Source organism: Leguminivora glycinivorella, chromosome 22 (assembly GCF_023078275.1).
Source record: "Leguminivora glycinivorella isolate SPB_JAAS2020 chromosome 22, LegGlyc_1.1, whole genome shotgun sequence".
Lineage (NCBI taxonomy): Eukaryota > Metazoa > Arthropoda > Insecta > Lepidoptera > Tortricidae > Leguminivora > Leguminivora glycinivorella.
The window spans coordinates 5060409-5081345 of NC_062992.1; the positions used below are offsets into that span (position 1 = coordinate 5060409).

The 20937-nt window shown below is 40.8% G+C and overlaps 1 protein-coding gene and 1 long non-coding RNA gene across 2 annotated transcripts; both read right to left on the minus strand.

The window, feature by feature from the left end:
* Positions 1–476: 476 nt before the first annotated feature.
* LOC125237804 lies at positions 477–2660 on the minus strand. Its single transcript, XR_007178378.1, has 2 exons — positions 933–2660; positions 477–718 (listed from the first exon to the last, which is right to left on the minus strand). It is a non-coding gene; the product is annotated as an uncharacterized LOC125237804 (long non-coding RNA).
* A 2558-nt stretch (positions 2661–5218) lies between these two features.
* LOC125237805 lies at positions 5219–8598 on the minus strand. The gene is made up of 3 exons (XM_048144996.1): positions 8099–8598; positions 7907–8021; positions 5219–7692 (listed from the first exon to the last, which is right to left on the minus strand). Exon 3 carries the CDS (start codon positions 6666–6668, stop codon positions 5373–5375), a length of 1296 nt encoding a protein of 431 aa, XP_048000953.1. The 5' UTR covers positions 6669–7692; positions 7907–8021; positions 8099–8598; the 3' UTR covers positions 5219–5372.
* Between the last annotated feature and the right edge of the window lie 12339 nt (positions 8599–20937).

A 20937-nucleotide genomic window follows, 5' to 3' on the forward strand; every position in this document is an offset into this window, starting at 1 on the left:
TGCAAATCATAAGTAAAGTGTATTAAAAGCAAAGCTTAATCAAAGGGAAACACTGCTTTATATGTATTAATAAGAGAAATATACAAATTTTTATTTCTACAGGAAAAACCAACTAAGTTTGCTACTATTTTTTTTAAATCGTAGTTTTATCGGCAATCAAATCAAGCCTGGATATTGTTTACGATTAAGTATTAAACAACACAATACGGGCTGTAGAATGCTGTATACAAATAGTAATTTTTTTCATGTTTTCATATGAAATCGTACCTTCAAACATTAAAATCGCATTATCTCAAAATCACTTTTTTGCACATAGTCGGTATTTGCAGTAAGGGGACGATTTGTTAACCTAGATACACGGTAACATTTGTTTGCCGAGGGCTAGCTCACGAGAACAATAATGTTGAGTTTATATTTTAAGGGAACAAACGTGGGTCAGCGAGCTCTAAATTATCATTACTGGTAGAAACGGATACAGCGGTCAATATATATTAAGGTAGTTACACGGAAGGGCGCCAGAACCGAAAGGCCGGTTCATTCAGTCAATAAGTAAACGTGGAAAGATCTGACCTCGAAACACCACAACTGCCACGTCAGCAGCCTTGGGGTGAAACGTCGGGAGTAGGTAGAACAGCAGCAATCTGCTGCCCACAAGTTACCGGGATACCAGGGGAACCTCTCGCGGCCGGCGCGAGGTTTAGGCGACGCGGCGTGAACCCTGGAATGGTTATACCAGTCTGTAAGTAAAATTCCTAAAAATGGTGCCCGTAAGGGGGGTTTATACCGCCCGCAGGACACGGGGGCTACCTTGGAATTTAAATTTCGAACGACAACGCGTTCCGTGAAACGACCTACTGCTAATTTGGAAGATATACATAACCTACGGAACAAGTTGGCTTCCAACAAACAAGTTTAAAAAATGTATGACTTACCGTTGATGGAGAAAGGGCCAGCAGAGGGCAAAATTGCACCTATTTCGACAACCGGGCACGCTGGGCGTCGCCTATCACCATCAGAACATGGTTTTATTCACGTCCGATTCCGGGGCTGGAAAATATGCAACGCTTCGTTAGAAACTAACCAACTAAAAAGAAATACACAACCGAATCACTATTGAAACTCACTCAAACGGGCGATTGCGCCCGATTTTAGCTTGGGCCAACGATATCCCTTCAACTCTCTCTCCGGCAAAAAGAAATCCCATGACATTCGCCATTTTGGACGGGACTAGTGTTGCCAAGCCTAAATCGGCTCGCACCGCAAACAGCCGGCTCCGGACGTTCAATGGAAATTAAGTCAACAATAAAATATAATACTAAACTCTTCACGATTAACGCGGAGCTTAAAAAAAAACCCATAATTAAGTCTGGTTACGAATAAAAGGAAGGAAGGCAAACGCCCGATGACGATTTACTTCTATTTTTCAAAATGGCAACTATGATCCACGTAAGTCCATAGAGGTATACAAGAGTGCAGCTATCCCACGCTAGATGGCGCAAGAAACCGATCAGGTATCCTCCGGTCGAAGACTTCCCGCCTATTTCCAAGAGAGGGCAGTAGAAGTCATAACTTAGGCCGGGCAATCCAATAGTTAATGCTATATTTAAGGAAAGGAAATTTGTTTTGTTACAATACTCCCCTCCCCAGAGAAAATTTTGACGAGACAAAATTTTGAGCTGGTCCCCAGCTTCAACTACCTGGAGTATGGGTAAAAGGACTACTACAACTCAACATCTAAATCTGATATACAAAAAAAATACCATCGAAATCGAACCCACGACTTACTAATTCTAAAATAATGGCCACAGTCAGGACTGTGATCCAGATACCACATGCAACTAATAACCTACTCGACACAACGCCAGAACGAAGAGCTGGAAGCTCCTATCCTCGCAGTATATCTTGGCGGCGCAGCGAGCGACCGAGGTAACGGGCTGCGCGTCCAAGCTACACGGCGGAAGGCGGGACAAGCACAATTACCCGTAAACCGATTACGGGTTAGTGCCCGATAGCTCGGCTAGGAAGCCGCTAAACTACCCTTTGACACTCTTCACCGGGAAGCTAGCCCTGCAGGACGAAACCCGAGCTCTCGCCCTGCACTGCCAACCTCTCTGTGGACATACAGCTTATAGCTAATTAAATTGATCACGGATCAAACTTTTTGATATGCTGGACATGCCAGGACCCTACATTTTTACCAGTATAGAAATCTTCTAACTCGTATACCAAACTCGAGAGCTTACGAACTATTCGACACTTCGCATATTTGGGAGCGAGCTTAGCCATGAAAAACTTACTAGCATCACTCAAGGGAAAAGTTTTTTTCATAACGACCTCACCCTCGTGGAACTCTTCGGAACGACGACCTTTGTTGTAATAACGTGCCCCCCTATCGTGAGCTTTTAGTAGTGATAACTTAACCCGTTCGAAAACTGCCCTCAGGCCGCCCAGGGAGTCCGCATACCGGTCGGGGGAGTCAATGGACGGATCCGGGTTAGACGTTTGGCTGTCCCCGTATACTTTCCCACACGCAACGGCCTCCCTACCATGGACCAGGAAGAAGGGGGAACAACGAGTGGTTTCACTGGTGGTGGAATTCATAGCGAATTGGACTTTGGGCAAGGCTACATCCCAAGCTCGATGATCGTCCTGAACCATGATAGCGACTGCCGTAAGGCAAGTTTTGTGAAAACGCTCCACGCTGTTTACTTGGGCCGTGTAACGAGGCGTGTAATGAATTTGAGGAATGAAATATTTCTGAAACAAGGCTTTCAGCTCGCTGCCAGTGAATTGCGTACCATTATCCGTAATCACGGTGCGCGGCACCCCATGTTTGAGAAACACCTCATCCTCCAGTCGCTGCGCGATGATTTTCCCTACAGCGCGCCTGAGGGGAAAAAACATCACGTATTTGGAAAAACAACACAACACCGACAGAATATACGTATACCCAGCTCGGGATCGAGGTAGCGGACCCACTAAATCTATGCTAAGCGTGTCGAAAGGACGCGAACAGGTCTTAGGATGCCCCATGAATCCGAGAGGGGCCTTTTGAGAATTCTTGTACGCGGCACAAACTTCGCACCCTCGAATAAAATTAGCGATGTCTTTGTACATGGTAGGCCAATAGTAGTGCAAAGATAACCGCTTGTACGTTTTAAAAACTCCCAGGTGGGAAAGCTCCTCATTGTGGCAAGTTTTAATTAAATCTGAACGTTGAGACGACGGTACGGCTTCTTTCCAATCGAATTCTCTCGAAATGTTGAATTTACCTTTACAGTAACGCATAAGTTTATTACCCTGAATAACGTAATTAGGGCAAGAGCCTGGAGACTCTTGACATTTTTTGAAAAGCTTATTATACCACTCGCACGTATGGATTTCCAACACCGGCACACTACGAGACAAGGCGTCAGGGACGACATGATCCTTACCTTTACGGTGTATGATTTCAAAGTCATAGGGAGATAATCTACAACCCCAACGCGCTAATCTTCCTGTCGGATTAGTTAAGTTAAAAAACCACTTTAAACTCGAGTGATCGGTAATTACTTTAAAACGGGGTCCACCCTCCAGATAGGGCCGGAAATGCTCTATACTGAAAACGACGGCCAGAGCCTCGCGCTCCGTCGCGGAATAATTGCGCTCAGCACGATTCAACGAACGACTTGCGTAAGCTATGGGGTGCTCTAGCCCGTCTGACATCACTTGTGTCAAAGTACCGGCCACACCGTACCCGGACGCATCACAGTGCAAGAGAAACGGCTTGGAGAAATCAGGGCAAGAAAGTATGGGAGCCGACACTAAGGCCGACTTTAATTTCTGGAAGGATTCTTGGGCGTCCTCCGACCACAAGAAGGGAGGAGCGTTTTTCCGAGTGCTCGTCAAAGCATTTAGGGGCGCCGCGAAGTCGCTGAAATTTTTGATGAATCTACGGTAGTAAGATGCGGTACCTATAAACATCTTAACCTCCTTGCGGTTAGTGGGAACCGGGTAATCGATAATAGCTTGAATTTTGGAAGGATCAGTATGCAGACCATGCTCGTCTACCACATAGCCGAGGTATTTGAGTTCCTTTCGGAAGAATTGGGATTTCCCGAGGTTAATGGTCAGATTAGCGGCCGACAGACGGTCTAGCACGCGAGTCAATAATGAAATATGCTCCTCAAAGGTCTGACTGACAATTATAATATCATCTAGGTACACAAAAAGCCTGTCATTGAATTCTGGGCCAAACAGCTTATCCATGAGGCGCTGCTGCGTGCCCGGTGCGCCCGTGAGGCCGAAACACATTACTTTAAATTGAAATAAGCCTCTTTTGGGAACCGTAAAGGCTGTGCGCTCACGCGAGGCCTCGTCTAACGGAATTTGCCAAAACGCGCTTTTCAAGTCAATGGAAGATAAAAATTTCGCATCCCTCAACTGGTCCAAAATACGCGAAATATAAGGTAATGGGTACGCATCGCGCTTACTCACCGAATTCAATTTGCGACTATCCAAACAAAAGCGCAAGTCCCCGTTGGACTTAGCAGTGAACAGCGTGGGATTATTCCAAGCACTAGTACTAGGTTCAACCACGTCCTGCTCCAGCATCTCGTCTAATTGTCGGTTAAGCTCGATCAGCCGGTGCGGTGAGATCGGGTAGTAACGTTGCTTGATCGGGGGGCTGTCGCCTGTGTCTATCTTATGGGTGAGCAAGTGAGTACGCCCTAAGCCTTTCTTCTCGAACGAAATATTCTCAAAGCCACGAATAATCCCGTCCGCGATAGTTTGTTGGTCCGGAGTCAACTCCTGGAAGGAGCAAAGGTGCTTGTCAGGCACTACCTCATCTACGGTAGTGTCTGAATCCGAGTTCCCGTACTGACGAAATAATTCGGGCGCAATGTTGAACGCTTTAAAGAAGTTAACCCCGAAGATCATGCGCGTGCCTACATCCGGTATCACGTAAAATTTAATTTCACGCGTAAGATTCTTAGCCTTGACCGTTAAATACATACAACCGACTATTCTCGAACGAGTTTTATTAGCCGCTATAATATGGGTATTATCCGTGGCAGAAACTAACTGAGCTCCTAGCGATAAAAAATCCACATGAGAGTTGGAACCAATGATACTTATTCCTGCCCCTGTATCCAAGAGGCCTCGAAAAGAATGACCTAAAATGCCCACCGACATGTGAGGTCGCTCGTCCTTATTTATAACGAACCGATTTCGAACCACCGAAACGGGAAGAGACATTAAAGTGCTAACTATAAGTGGGTAGTCGGGACAATCCGGACCTACCCCAATATTATCTCCACCAAAATCAACCAAATTACACGAGTTCCCACGCTCCGAATCGTAGGGACTCAAAATTCGGCGGCCCGGACTATTTAGTTTTTTGAAGCACCGGAAACATCATCATTGTGCGACGAGGACGAAGTGGAAGCCTGAGATAAACAATTTGGGCAGTCCGGATAAGTCACGCCCCCCTTACCACATTTAAAGCAAACCACACGCTTAGACTTGCACTCACGTAAACTGTGCGTATCTACACGACAACGAACACAGAACGGCTTCTCCATCGTGTGAGCTGCCTCCACCTTGGGACGTGATGAGGATTTAAAACTCAGATCCGCGGCTAAAGTCGACGAGGAAGGTCTAGGAGGCTCCACAAATGCATTGGCCCGTTGCCAGCTATCTTCAAGCACGCGACACACCCTCTTCAAATCCTTTAAGGTAGTAACTGACTGGATAGCCAAGGGCACTGTATATTCCGGACGAACATTAATTGAAACTATGTCAAACTTCTCTTGATCCGACAATTCACTATTTAAACGGCTGAAGTAATTCTGCATAATACTAATGTATGTGGAAATGTTCTCATTAGAACCCTGAGTACGATTCCTAATTTCTTTAAGTAAGCGCCTATCGTAATCGAACGGCAAAAATTCCTCTATCAAGGCGGCCTTCAGCTGATCCCAAGTAGACACCTCCGTACGGATACCACGGTACCACATCAGTGCATCTCCATCAAATAATTCCACCGCCGAAGCTAAAAGCCTAGCCTCCGTAATTCGACGCGAAGCTGCCAACTCCTCGACCCGCTGCAGGAAAGCCTTCACACACGAACGACCGTTAAATTTAAGATTTAAAGAACTAACCGTCTGATATTTATTAAAGCACGAAGCATTAGGAACCGCTGGTGAAGTCTCCGTCTGAGCAGGAGGCTCCACCCCTTCGACCGCATCAGTAAACGCAGCATTCGAATGAGTCGACACGAATACCGATAGCATGTTATCCAATTTTGAAAGAATTCGCATAAGCCGCTCCATTAACTCGGAGTGCGAGGTCACATCGGTGGACTCTACTGGTTTGATCCGTGTTAATCGATGATATAAATGGTGACCTAATGCTTGTACCCGATTAAGAGACTTCAAAGTTATTGGAGACTTGGCAGCCGTGGTAGATTCCTCCAATTCACCTAACTTCTTTTGAACCACTGTAAGCTCTTGCGCTAACTGCCCTTCAAATTCCGCAATGTCATCCGAAGGTAGCTCCCTTGCTAACTTCCTAATTTGTTCCCTTAAGCTTTTTACATCTCCCGCGGGAGTGACATCCCTAATGGACACTTCATACTCTAACTCATCTTTATGTAATAAATTATAATTAATAGGACGGTCCTCCATTATGAAAAAGTTGACAATGGCTACTACAAACAATCACTGTAACCTCCCACACAGGGAGAATATAATATTCTTACTTTTAAATTTAAAAAAAAAACTTAACTTTTCTTTTACACAACCGTCCGTTAACAAACAAGTACCTTGGTTGTAATCTCCAATATACATGCAATCTCTTAATAACTATTAATATAAAATTGTTACAACTCCACACTGGGTCCCGGTAACCCATAAAAGAATAAAATTATTTATACAAATAGTAATGTATGTAATTAGTAGTAAGTATTTAAAAAAAAAACTATCTTTCCAAACACTGAAAATATTATCGGAAATAATTCCGCACAACTATTAAGAGGTACTTGCAGCTACAATGACACACAATTACTTAGAATTAAAAAAAAACAAAAGTACCTACTTAATTACAATTATACAAGCCGCACCGTTTCTACCAGAAAATTCCTCTAGCTAACAATGTGACTAAAGAGGCTCGCTGATATAACGCCCCACGATGGGCTGACACTGTTACGATATTTAATTTTATGGGGGGTTTCCTTTAGCTAACGCCAAAATAAAAAAAAAAATCAAACAACAGTTGAAGAGGAACCCGGTATTTATTGAATTCAGTAAAAAAAATCTAAATTGTTTATGCTAATTTGTTAACCTAGATACACGGTAACATTTGTTTGCCGAGGGCTAGCTCACGAGAACAATAATGTTGAGTTTATATTTTAAGGGAACAATCGTGGGTCAGCGAGCTCTAAATTATCATTACTGGTAGAAACGGATACAGCGGTCAATATATATTAAGGTAGTTACACGGAAGGGCGCCAGAACCGAAAGGCCGGTTCATTCAGTCAATAAGTAAACGTGGAAAGATCTGACCTCGAAACACCACAACTGCCACGTCAGCAGCCTTGGGGTGAAACGTCGGGAGTAGGTAGAACAGCAGCAATCTGCTGCCCACAAGTTACCGGGATACCAGGGGAACCTCTCGCGGCCGGCGCGAGGTTTAGGCGACGCGGCGTGAACCCTGGAATGGTTATACCAGTCTGTAAGTAAAATTCCTAAAAATGGTGCCCGTAAGGGGGGTTTATACCGCCCGCAGGACACGGGGGCTACCTTGGAATTTAAATTTCGAACGACAACGCGTTCCGTGAAACGACCTACTGCTAATTTGGAAGATATACATAACCTACGGAACAAGTTGGCTTCCAACAAACAAGTTTAAAAAATGTATGACTTACCGTTGATGGAGAAAGGGCCAGCAGAGGGCAAAATTGCACCTATTTCGACAACCGGGCACGCTGGGCGTCGCCTATCACCATCAGAACATGGTTTTATTCACGTCCGATTCCGGGGCTGGAAAATATGCAACGCTTCGTTAGAAACTAACCAACTAAAAAGAAATACACAACCGAATCACTATTGAAACTCACTCAAACGGGCGATTGCGCCCGATTTTAGCTTGGGCCAACGATATCCCTTCAACTCTCTCTCCGGCAAAAAGAAATCCCATGACATTCGCCATTTTGGACGGGACTAGTGTTGCCAAGCCTAAATCGGCTCGCACCGCAAACAGCCGGCTCCGGACGTTCAATGGAAATTAAGTCAACAATAAAATATAATACTAAACTCTTCGCGATTAACGCGGAGCTTAAAAAAAAACCCATAATTAAGTCTGGTTACGAATAAAAGGAAGGAAGGCAAACGCCCGATGACGATTTACTTCTATTTTTCAAAATGGCAACTATGATCCACGTAAGTCCATAGAGGTATACAAGAGTGCAGCTATCCCACGCTAGATGGCGCAAGAAACCGATCAGGTATCCTCCGGTCGAAGACTTCCCGCCTATTTCCAAGAGAGGGCAGTAGAAGTCATAACTTAGGCCGGGCAATCCAATAGTTAATGCTATATTTAAGGAAAGGAAATTTGTTTTGTTACAGTATATAAGTATTTATATATTAAATATATCGTTGTCTGAGTACCCACAACACAAGCCTTCTTGAGCTTACCGTGGGCCTCAGTCAATCTGTGTAAGAATGTCCTATAATATTTATAATAATAGGTACTAAGGTTCGTACATAGATTTTTTAGCGCCACCTATTAAATACTATCATAACTACACTGATGATGCCTACAATTTGCTATGAGCTGGTATGTCTTTAGCCTTTATACATGTGTTTAAAACTAAAACCGAGTACAAATCGGGAAGTAGGGGAGATAGGGGAGCATTGGGCACTTTTTTACTTAAGCCTTAATAAAAATGCAATTTTTTAACAAAATCAACTTTTTAGGGTTCCGTAGTCAACTAGGAACCTTTATAGTTTCGCCATGTCTGTCTGTCCGTCCGTCCGTCCGTCCGTCCGTCCGTCCGTCCGTCCGTCCGTCCGTCCGTCCGTCCGTCCGTCCGTCCGTCCGTCCGTCCGTCCGTCCGTCCGTCCGCGGATAATCTCAGTAACCGTTAGCACTAGAAAGCTGAAATTTGGTACCAATATGTATATCAATCACGCCAACAAAGTGCAAAAATAAAAAAATGGAAAAAAATGTTTTATTAGGGTACCCCCCTACATGTAAAGTGGGGGCTGATATTTTTTTTTCATTCCAACCCCAACGTGTGATATATTGTTGGATAGGTATTTAAAAATAAATTAGGGTTTACTAAGATCGTTTTTTGATAATATTAATATTTTCGGAAATAATCGCTCCTAAAGGAAAAAAAAGTGCGTCCCCCCTCTAACTTTTGAACCATATGTTTAAAAATTATGAAAAAAATCACGAAAGTAGAACTTTATAAAGACTTTCTAGGAAAATTGTTTTGAAGTTAATAGGTTTAGTAGTTTTGGAGAAAAATACGGAAAACTACGGAACCCTACACTGAGCGTGGCCCGACACGCTCTTGGCCGGTTTTTACTCCTTATATTAGTAGCACATATATTTGGCTTCAATTATAACGAAGAACACTTATACAATTATAATCAGTCTCAAAATTGCAAGAGATTTTCTGAATACTGTCAAAAGTGTCCAAACCTCCCAATGGGAGGTTTGGACACTGTATTAAATAGGCCACTTAATGGTAAATTACTTGAATATTAAATAATATAATCATAAAAACTTGCAATAAAATCAACAAACAATCAACTGTTTCAAACTATAAGTACTCAAAACAAAAAAATACTAAAGATTTAGTACTCAATACTCAGTATTCTTACTGGTATTTTTTTATTTATTGCACATGCATAGTCATAAGCCAACTGACGCGCCAAACCTCCCAATGGGAGGTTTGGACACTGTATTAAATAGGCCACTTAATGGTAAATTACTTGAATATTAAATAATATAATCATAAAAACTTGCAATAAAATCAACAAACAATCAACTGTTTCAAACTATAAGTACTCAAAACAAAAAAATACTAAAGATTTAGTACTCAATACTCAGTATTCTTACTGGTATTTTTTTATTTATTGCACATGCATAGTCATAAGCCAACTGACGCGTTTGCACTTTTGAAAGTCCATAATTCAATTTAGAAGATGTTATGAGGTACTCTGACAGTTTTGCTTCTTCATCTTCAGCGAATATTTGGCAAGATATGAATTTAGAAGAAACATCTTTTACAGTGCCTTGTTTTAAATATCTTTGGAGATTTGATCTAGGTATGTCGTATTTATTTGTAGTCGCTTTAATTTTTGCTCCCTTTGTAATTTCTTCTATGGCACGTAATATTATTTCTTTTGGGATTTCGCGTCGCTTATTTTTCTTTTTAAATTCAAACGGCATTTTTCTAGAAAAAATAATATAATAATTAGTAACACAAACAATAATAAAACATCAAAAGTATTTAGTATTCAAATTGAATATTTACATGCATTTTAAACCCGTCGAAATAATTTTCTTTTAACAGAACTTACTTTTTACAGCGATTGCCGAAACAAACAATAGTGGCAGGAGCATTGGGCATGCACAAACCTCCCTTTAAAATTAGTGCTCAATGCTCCCCACCCCTTAATTTCACAAATAAATTCAAATATCTGGGCAACCGAGCTTCGCTCGGTTCTGTTTCGTATCCTTGACATGTGTCGCCATCTAGTTCAAAAATGAATAGTACCTACATCGAGCGAAAGAATTCTCAGCCTTAACAACACAACTACTCCACACGAGATGGCGCGCATTTCGCCACAAAAACTCAAATAGTGTATTTTCTATTCGTTTTAGCCTTGACCTGTGTCGCCATCTAGTGTTTGCAATAAATAGTACTTACATCGACCGAAAGAATTCTGTCTTAACAGTACAACTACTGCACACGAGATGGCGCGCGAAGAAAAACGCATGAAAACTCGAAAATTCGCGTTTTCCGGGACCTAAGGATAAGTTAGACCGATTTTTCACCCCCAAAAACCCCCACATAACAAATTTCTGCGAAATCGTTAGAGCGGTTTCCGAGATCGTCAGTGTAAATAAATATATATATAAATAAATAAATAAATAAATAAATAAATAAATAAATAAATATACAAGAATTGGTCGTTTAAAAGTATAAGATATGTTTTTTGTAGTCTAATGTTTTACCTTAATTTATACGTTAATATTAGCTTTCGTAAACACATAACTAGATGACAATACAGAAACTTACGGCTTTACGCAGATCAGTGTTGAATGAAACCGACCTGAATACAGATTTGTATCAGAGTTAGGTCGGTGTCGTTTTAAGAGTGCGAGCTGTTAAAGAGAACAAACTCATTATCTTTAGAACATCAACTGTCTAAGTTGAAATTGTCTTAAACACGTTTACAAGTTTCGTTGTTACATGAATATTAGTCTAGCTGAAGTGACAATCGTTAACGCTATGTTTCGATCGAAACGCAGTCTGTCTCTGTCGCGCTACCACAGCCGGCCTAGTGGAAGTGACAACCGTTGACCTTTTTTTTGACGGAGTGGGAATGCAATTACGCACGATGTGTGGAACTCGCCGTTTCTTTCTGACGACCGGTCTGGCGCAGTCGGTAGTGACCCTGCCTGCTACGCCGCGGTCCCGGGTTCGAATCCTGGTAAGAGCATTTATTTGTGTGATGAGCACAGATATTTGTTCCTGAGTCATGGATGTTTTCTATGTATATATGTATTTGTATATTATATATATCGTTGTCTGAGTACCCACGCCACAAGCCTTCTTGAGCTTACCGTGGGCCTCAGTCAATCTGTGTAAGAATGTCCTATAATATTTATTTATTATTTATTTCCTACCCACTAAACTCACTCCGGTGTTTCATCCTTGCCGTTCGTGAGGGCGCGCTGGGATCGATGTATGTTCATCATGTCATTCAACATGGCGCCCTTCAGCATTGCCCGGGCTTACGCCCAAGGCACATGAGGAGGGGGAGCAGAAACGCTTGATCCCCCTCGCTGGCATCGGGGGCTTAGGGCTCGAGGCGAGCGTACGCTCTTCGCCTTCGACCCTGCCGACGGCGTCGTAGCGGAAGAGCGTCTGAGGCTGCTTCTCGCTCCCTCTCTGCTTCTTCCTTCTGCGATATGATCTCTTCGCAGAAGGAAGCCACGACAACCGCTGACCCTACGTGGCACTCGAAACGCAGATTGAGCGCCGCTCTGTCGCGAAAATATGGAAAAGTGATGGAGATAGCTAACTCATAGACCCATAATTTCGCTTACGCTTAAAGACAGCCGAAAAGAACATCCCATGAGTGCAAAAGAGACTGATCAGAAAACGTTACCATTTTTGAGCTCGGTCTCAATTTAAAGTTTAACTGATTAAAATTGAATTGATTGAAAAGAGTTGTATGATAAAAGAAAAAGTGGGTTTTTTTTATATTTTGTCTAAACTTTTACGCCGTGTCTTGCGTGGGCGACGGTCGCGCGACCGTCGCCGTCGCGTCTCATCGCATCGTCTACTTCCATACCGATAAGGTTTGATTTCGTATGCGTCGCATCGCCGTCGCGCGACCATTGCGCGACCGTCGCCCACGCAAGCCACGGCGTTAGTAAAGCAAATGATTGACGCAATCCTACATACTTAATTTCTGAATAAGGAACTTGACTGTCGTTAAAATAAAATATTTTATAACATGCACGAAATAAAGCACAATAATTTTAGGACAAACATGGACAGTTATTTTTAAATCAAATTTATATTTAACAAGTCGGATAGAAATATATAAAGTAAATTAGTTGACCGTGACGTCACTAAACTGGAATTCATATTATTATCAAATCGTTCAAAATCGATTTGAAAGTTCTTAAAAAGTAGCTGATTTGACTAAAAGTAGCCAATCATTGACGCTAGACGCCAACAATCGAAACGCAGTCTGGCTCTGTCGCGCCAATACTGAAGAACGAAACGGGAGCTATGTAACTACGAAACGCTTATGGAGCGTAAGCAATGGTGACGCTGGCTAGTTACCCAGGGGATATTAATTAAGGTGTTCAAATTAATATTCTGCTAAGACAGCCTTGCCAGTAGGAATACTAGGAGTGATGAGTAGACATTGACTTGTATAGTTCGTAAGGACGTGGCATAATGGTGAAAAAATAAAATTTTGCTAGTACAGCGATGTCAGCGATGTCAGCGATGTCTGTGGTCGGATAAGGTTCCGATCGGGCGATTCCGGCTCCATTCGGCTGGGGTTCGGTGCAATCATTATGGTTGTTGCAACTTTACGTCCGCTACTACAACACGATAAGATAATTACTTGATTTTTTGACAACCCCAAATAGCCGGAAGGGACAGTGTCAAATGGAATAGCACGATTCGATCCTGACATTTTGACAAACTTCTGTTTGTTGGAAGTGTCGTGATTTTTTAAGTGGAGATAGTTGATAGGATGGAGAGTGACATAGGCTACTTTTTGTCTCTTTTTAACGCGAGCGAAGACGGGGGCAAAAGCTAGTTCAATTATATGGTAACACCGCTTTGTATGAATGCGATACAAACATGCAGTCTAAGCGGCCAATCGCACGCGTGATGTGAACTTATCAACCAATCGTGTTGCAGCGTTTCAATGAATCACCTTATCCTTACTTTTGAGTAAGTAAGTCCTTGAATCTAGAACTTCTTAGACGTATTGGGATTAGGATCGTAACTATTGTTAGTGTATTATTGTATGAACACGCATAATCAGCACCTGCCTACGTAGCCGAATGGCACAAACGCTCACAATACGCTCACGAAACGAAACGCTCGTAGATCTACGATGAGATACCTTTCGCGGTGTTTCGTTTTCGTTTCGCGTCACAGAAATGCCATTTGGTTACGGCACCTGCATATCACTCCCAGGTTCATTCTTTTTTTTTTTTAATTATGATTTGGCTTCCTCTTGACCACGGACTAGCCGAAGGCAAAGATGTGGCCTACGATGGAGTGAGCTCGCCCAGAAGATGCCTGTTCACCCTTGATACAAACAATACAAACCAGGTCACGGAAAATTACATAGGTATATATTGTTTTTAGAGTCACTTACGGGTATAATGCGATTAAATAACATTTTTCACCTTTTTTCCAACGTGTCGGTTAGGCTGCACTAGCCATGGTTACGGAAGACTGATGTACCAGCAAAGAGTCACTGGAGATGGGACAAATCATGATAGCAATACTTCCGATCCTTCAGGCCTCGTAGCCGAATGGCATTTCTGCGACGCGAAACGAAAACGAAAGGCCTCGAAAGGTAGTCTGGCTCTGTCGCGCCAATACGCAAGAGAGATAGAGATAGATATCTACGAGCGTTTCGTTTCGTGAGCGTTTCGTGAGCGTTTGTGCCATTCGGCTACGGGGCCAGATTGGACATAATAAGTAATTCTAGATTGACGAGCGGTCTGGCTCAGTCGGTAGTGACCCTGCCTGCTAAGCCGCGGTCCTGGGTTCGAATCCCGGTAAGGGCATTTATTTGTATGATGAGCAGAGATATTTGTTCCTTAGTCATGGATGTTTTCTATGTATATAAGTATGTATTTATCTATATAATTATGTATATCATAGTAGCGTAGCTTTGCTTAGTTTTAGGCTAAGTTAATCTGTGTAAGGTATCCCCAATATTCATTTATTTATTTAGTCTAGTTTTGTGAGCAACTTTGAACATCAAATAGACTGCAATAACTACAAAATAAACTAAATATAAATACACAATTTCACGCCTTTATTCCCAAAACCCTCATCCATAAAAACGTATTTTACTGGTGAATGTTTAATGCGATATGCAAATAAATAGCCAATACGACAGAGACAAACGATTGTTGGCTAATTCAGGCTTGTGAAGCGTCCATGAATAACACCATATATCTGGCTTAATTTATTACCCGTATTGGATTTACACACTGTACACATACATGTAGCGTTCCGTGCCTAAACGGTCCAACCTCTCGCCGCCCAATTTATATTGCATTGACGTTTATATTTTGTTTCCAGATCATTTTCAAAATTTGGGACCCCCCAATTAGCGTAAGTTGTTAACAAAAATTAACTCACTGTCAGTTTTGTGACGATATATAAAAATGAAATTTCCGTAAAAATATGGTTTTTGTGTTAATTACATAAACTTTAAGCGATAATCTACATTCAGAATGTGAAAAAAGTAAATTTTTAGACAGATTTTATGCTTAATTGTCGTCGCAAAACTGACAGCTAGTTAATTTTTGTTACCAATTTACCCTAATTGGGGTGTCCCAAATTCTGAAAATGATCTTCAATGGAATTTTAACTTTTATGTTAACAAATAAAGTAACAAAATTTTTGAAATAACCTAACCACAAAATCAAACTTTTTGAAAAAACCCCCGACCGCGACATAGTAGACCGATTTTGATGAAACATGGCGAAGAACACTCCCGACTAACTAAGCTTTCAGACAAAAAAAAAATCTAAATCGGTTCATCTGTTCGGGACCTATGATGCCACAGACAGACACACACACACACAGACAGACAGACAGACAGGCAAACAGACAGACAGACCGACAGACAGACAGACAGACAGGCAGACAGGCAGACAGATAGACAGACAGACACGTCAAACCGACACGTCAAACTTATAACACCCCGTCGTTTTAGCCGTAGCCGAATGGCATTTCTGCGACGCGAAACGAAAACGAAACTCCGCGAAAGGTAGTCTGGCTCTGTCGCGCCAATAAGCAAGAGCGATAGAGATAGATAACTACGAAAGAGATATTATCGTGAGCGTTTCGTGAGCGTTTGTGCATTCGGCTACGCACACTGATTCGTCAATTAGCAAAAGATTGTTCTAGATTTTGACTAACGCCGTGGCTTGCGTGGGCGACGGTCGCGCGATGGTCGCGCGACGGCGATGCGACGCATACGAAACCAAACCTTATCGATATGGAAGTATGAGATGCGACGGCGACGGTCGCGCGACCGTCGCCCACGCAAGACACGGCGTAACATGGATTTCGTCAAAGTAACGCCTGATTCCATCGATTATTTGGTTTTTGTTTTTAAGGGGTGTTATAAGTTTGACGTGTCTGTCTGTCTGTCTGTTTGTCTGTCTGTGTGTGTGTGTGTCTGTCTGTGGCATCGTAGCTCCCGAACGGATAAACCTATTTAGATTTAGTTTTTTGTCTGAAAGCTGAGTTAGTCGGGAGTGTTCTTAGCCATGTTTCATGAAAATCGGTCCACTATGTCGCGGTCGGGGGTTTTTTCAAAATTTTAATTTTGTGGTTAGGTTATATAAGGATTAGTAATACTAGTGATGAAACAAACATACACAAACAAAACACAGGACCCTTCAGCCATAGAACCACACATGCAAGACAAGTACAAATTGAGTAGAATTCTAAATGACAAACCTTACTCAAGGGAACCAATAATTGGATGAATACGATTTTGATGGGATGTTAGTCCTTGTGAATGAATATCCTCTATTAAATATAATCTGCTTTTTTATCGGAACATAGGATCACAAACAGCGTTTTAAAAAGGTATGATCCATTAATTTAGTACTACGTAGATGGACAGGATTTTAAGCGTCCTTGAGGTTTATTGAATATTAATCAGTTTTCAGAAAACTCCGTTTCGTGCGACAGTTTTTCTTACCTGGGTGGCTAGCCGAATGGCACAATCGCTCACGAAACGCTCACGAAACGAAGCGCTAGTAGATATCTATCTCTATCGCGCTTGCGTATTGGCGCGACAGAGCCAGCGGCGTATCGCTTTCGTTTGGCGTCGGAGAAATGCCATTCGGCTACGGGGCCTGGGTGCGTAGCCGAATGGCACAAACGCTCACGAAACGAAACGCTAGTAGATATCTATCGCTATCGCTCTTAGCTATATAGCTATAGCCATTCGGCTACGGGGCCAGCCGGCGAATTATCCTTCCAATTTTATCACATCCACGGGGATAAAGTATCCGTCACGCTTTGGCAAGTATGTCAGTGTGAGAGTGACAGATGTCTTATCCACGTGGATAAGTGATAAAATTGGAAGCATGATACACGGCTGGTGCCGTAGGCGGCGTTTTGTGTCGCACATTTGGGCATTTTGGGCCGTCCGCGTGACACACAGCCCGTCGTCACTCCATAGTATGATAATATCATCAAGCAATGATTCCCAACATTACGACACAAAAAAAATGCTATCAAATCAAAATGACATCTATTATTAATAGTACTAAATTCCATTATATTTTGGTAGCAAAAATACATAGATAATAGAGTTTCATATTTCCTTAGTCTATGGCCTGACCTACGTGTTTTTTTTTCAAAACGTCAAGTCGTCAACGTCAAATCTGTCGTAACTTGTTTGAATTTTGTAAGTAAATAATAAAATAACTAAAGTTTATATTGAAATTTCGGGCAAACCAATAAGAAAGTGTGAAATTTGTGATGGTGGCTTGTTTTTGCCTAGCTTTTCACTGGATATATGCAGATCGGTAACTAGTATTTTATTACATTTTCGTTTCGAGTTGCTAACAATTACCTACTCATTTAATCAATTTAAAGTAGTACTTATCATGTACAGTCTACGATTTAAGCGAAAACATTCTGTAAATAAGTTTTTTCGTAAACAAACAAATAACCTAAAATACCAATAGAGTGTGACCAACTTATCGATAATCTCTTTATTTCAGATGACGATTATGGGTAATTTTAACAGGTAACGAAGAATCGGCATATTTATCCATCTCCTGTATGAAGACAATGTTGGGCAAAGGTTTTCAAGGCTTTTTGCAGTAAATATTAACTTCCCTGGTAAACATGCAAGAAACACGAAGATTGAAGCAACAAATACTGGCTCATAACAAAACTCTTAATTAGGAGGCAGTGCCAAATATGAACGTCAGGCACAGTAAATCATAGGAATTTTCTGCAAACGCCTCAAAATTAGTTCAACTGAGAAGTGCTGTAAAGTAGTTGAAAAATTACTTCATGTAAAAGAAAAGTGATAGTATATTTTTTTGCTTTTGTTTTATTCATTTTATACAGGGGCGTATTAAAGGCGGCAGGCTCTTTTTAGAATAGCGAAGCAGCGTTTTTTCTTAAATTTCATACTTTATCGTCACTTAACGGGGCGGTAATCCTGACTGCCTCAGGATGCCAACGCCAAATCCTTGAAATACGCCTCTGACAGCCATCCCAGACATGTTTTTAAATATATGTATAAATACTATAAATTTACTGTTAAGTCGCCATACTGCAAAATATCGCAAATTTATCGATATCGATAAATATTAAGGACTGGGTTGGTCGAGCCCTAGCGATTTTTTCTTTGTGTTGGTAGCAGTGACATGACCTCACGACCGTCGAAAAACGCCTGCATAAATCGGTTCGAGGGTTGTTCGAGAGTGCCGACTCTTAAAACGTAGTGATTCAATGCTCTTTGGTGACACAAAACCAACTTTACTCGCCTACCAATGCCAACGATTAAATTAAATTTATTAAATAAATAATCCCCACAATGTCACAGTTTCGTTTTCTGTCAACCCCTTATTTGCCAAGAGTGGCAATGAAACTTAAGTAGTTGGGCCATTTTTTTCAAAGTTGTCCACCCCGTTTTTGGCTTGTCCCATACTTTTGATATAATATTTAGCGTGTTTAAAGGAGTCTAAACTAATGAAGACTATTTTTTATTCGAACACAAATTTAGTTGTCAGTAATTTACAATATTCATTTAAATTTTTATTATAATTATGTATTTGTTAAAAATTATAATGTGATAAAAAATGGGCAATTTTTTGCTGTCCCACGTCAAATATCATTTTTGGTATGGATTTTATTCTGTAACTAATTGTACTAAATATTGATGACGGCATAATTTGTAAAGATTGAGTTATACGCTATTATGTTATAAAATATTTCATGTTAATAAATAAACGTACTATTTAAAATTAAGTATAATTTGCCAAGACGGAATCTGGTAATTGTGGAATTTTCCATTCCGAAACCGCAGAATGACTGTTAAAATTAAAAGAAAGTTCCTAACATTTGGTAGCATTTTATTCAGCTTGGCAACATTAATTTAAAACTACTCAATACCGCCATCTTGCATTTGCCAGTTGCCGCCAAACACGCATCAAAGTAGCTCGTACTCAGGGGTAACATTTTCTCATTCCATCTTCCGAAACCAAATTTGCGGGTAAATACGTAATATGCAACCTTTTAACATCGATTCCTAAAACAAAGCACTAATATTGAAACCAAATAAGCCAATTAAAAACAAGATTTGTGATTATTTAATAAATAATTAAGTAAAATATCGCCGGAGGTAGCGTTCCGTTACTTCCGATCCGATACTAGATCGTTGGTTTCGTATAGGCGGAAAGAAAAACGTATCGGAATGGAAGTATAAAGCGCTATTCATGTGGTTTTAATGTGATGTTTTAGTTTAATTTGATTGCGGGAAAGTGTAGACGAGACCTTAGCTTTCATCCGTTACCCATACAGTCAGATCCGTTACTGTCCCATGTTTCAAATAGTTTTATTTGCAAAAATTAAATACAATTTGTTATTAAACTACGTTTCCGTTATTTTATATTGAAATAGTAACGTTTAAACTATTGATTACAGGTGATGGCATCCTATAAACTTGTGAAACAGTATAGTACCTAATCATAAAAATTCTCCTCTATTTTGTACTGAAAGTAACGGAACGGATATATATATGGGTTTAAAAAAATAGTAGTCCACAATTATGTGAAAATGAAAGTGTAATTTCTTCATTTGTTATTTTAGAATGAATAATAAACATATTGTAAAATTCCCAAACCTTTTATATTTACATTATCTGCGATCACACTCGGCGTTAAAATACAACTTTGCCCCCTTGTATAACAAATAACTATTATTTTAAATGAACTCAGTAAAATCCACTGAAGTTGTCCGTTTTTAATCGCAGCTTGCAGCTTTCGGGCGTCAATTTCTGTAAGTTGAAGTCAACAAAAACATTAAAAATGCCTCGTTACGTGATATTTATTTGCAACAACACAAAAATTATGGACACTCAAGGGCCTGAGACACATTTAACACAAAATCTGACACGCTCGGTTTATCATACTAATGATCAACTTGTTTCTTCATTTCTCTCTTCCAGGGAGTTGGGGAAGCCGTTAAAGGAGGCAACAGGTGACCCTCGCGCCGGCAGCTTTCTCGCGCAAAGAATTGCTATTGCAATACAGCGCGGGAATGCTGCCTGCGTGATGGGCACCTTGCCGAGAAGCCAGGGCTTAGACTTTTAGGTATTTTTATTTTTTAGATAGGTTTAGTTTTAGTTTACTAAGTCTAGTATAATTTTAATAGTATAATTTGTAGTATGTATTTCTTTCTAATAATAAAGAAAGTTTCTTTTCCTGTTTCTTCTATCTAAATGTAATTTTGTGAGGCTGACAGTTCCTAATAACCTTGAAATGATGTTGTTTTGGTATAATGATCTTTCGTTATAATCCTGTCAAAAAAATTTCATTTATGTAGAAACCTTAATAAACAAATGGTTCACCTCCAGTCAACCAAAGGTTGGGTACCTAGTTTTTTAATACAAAACTATTCGAATTAGTGATGAAACAAATATTTATTATATTTTCAAATATCTAATACAGACGCGCACGAACCATGATTGGAAGAAATCGGCTTGATATAAAATAATTGCCAATACTGTCTGTGAATCATAATTTCAAAACATTCATACATAAAATACCAACGAGTTATGTTTCACAAATAAACCTTTTTAAATCCGTAGTTTGTCCTTTTTTTACAAATTTTGTCTGTTTTTTTTTATGTTCTTATCTCAATTGACACTACATGTTTTTTACCGAAAACCCGTGCCC

Excerpts from the sequence above, each read along its gene's own strand:
- LOC125237805 (XM_048144996.1), bottom strand. The coding sequence starts at position 6,668 with ATGGAGGACCGTCCTATTAATTATAATTTATTACATAAAGATGAGTTA.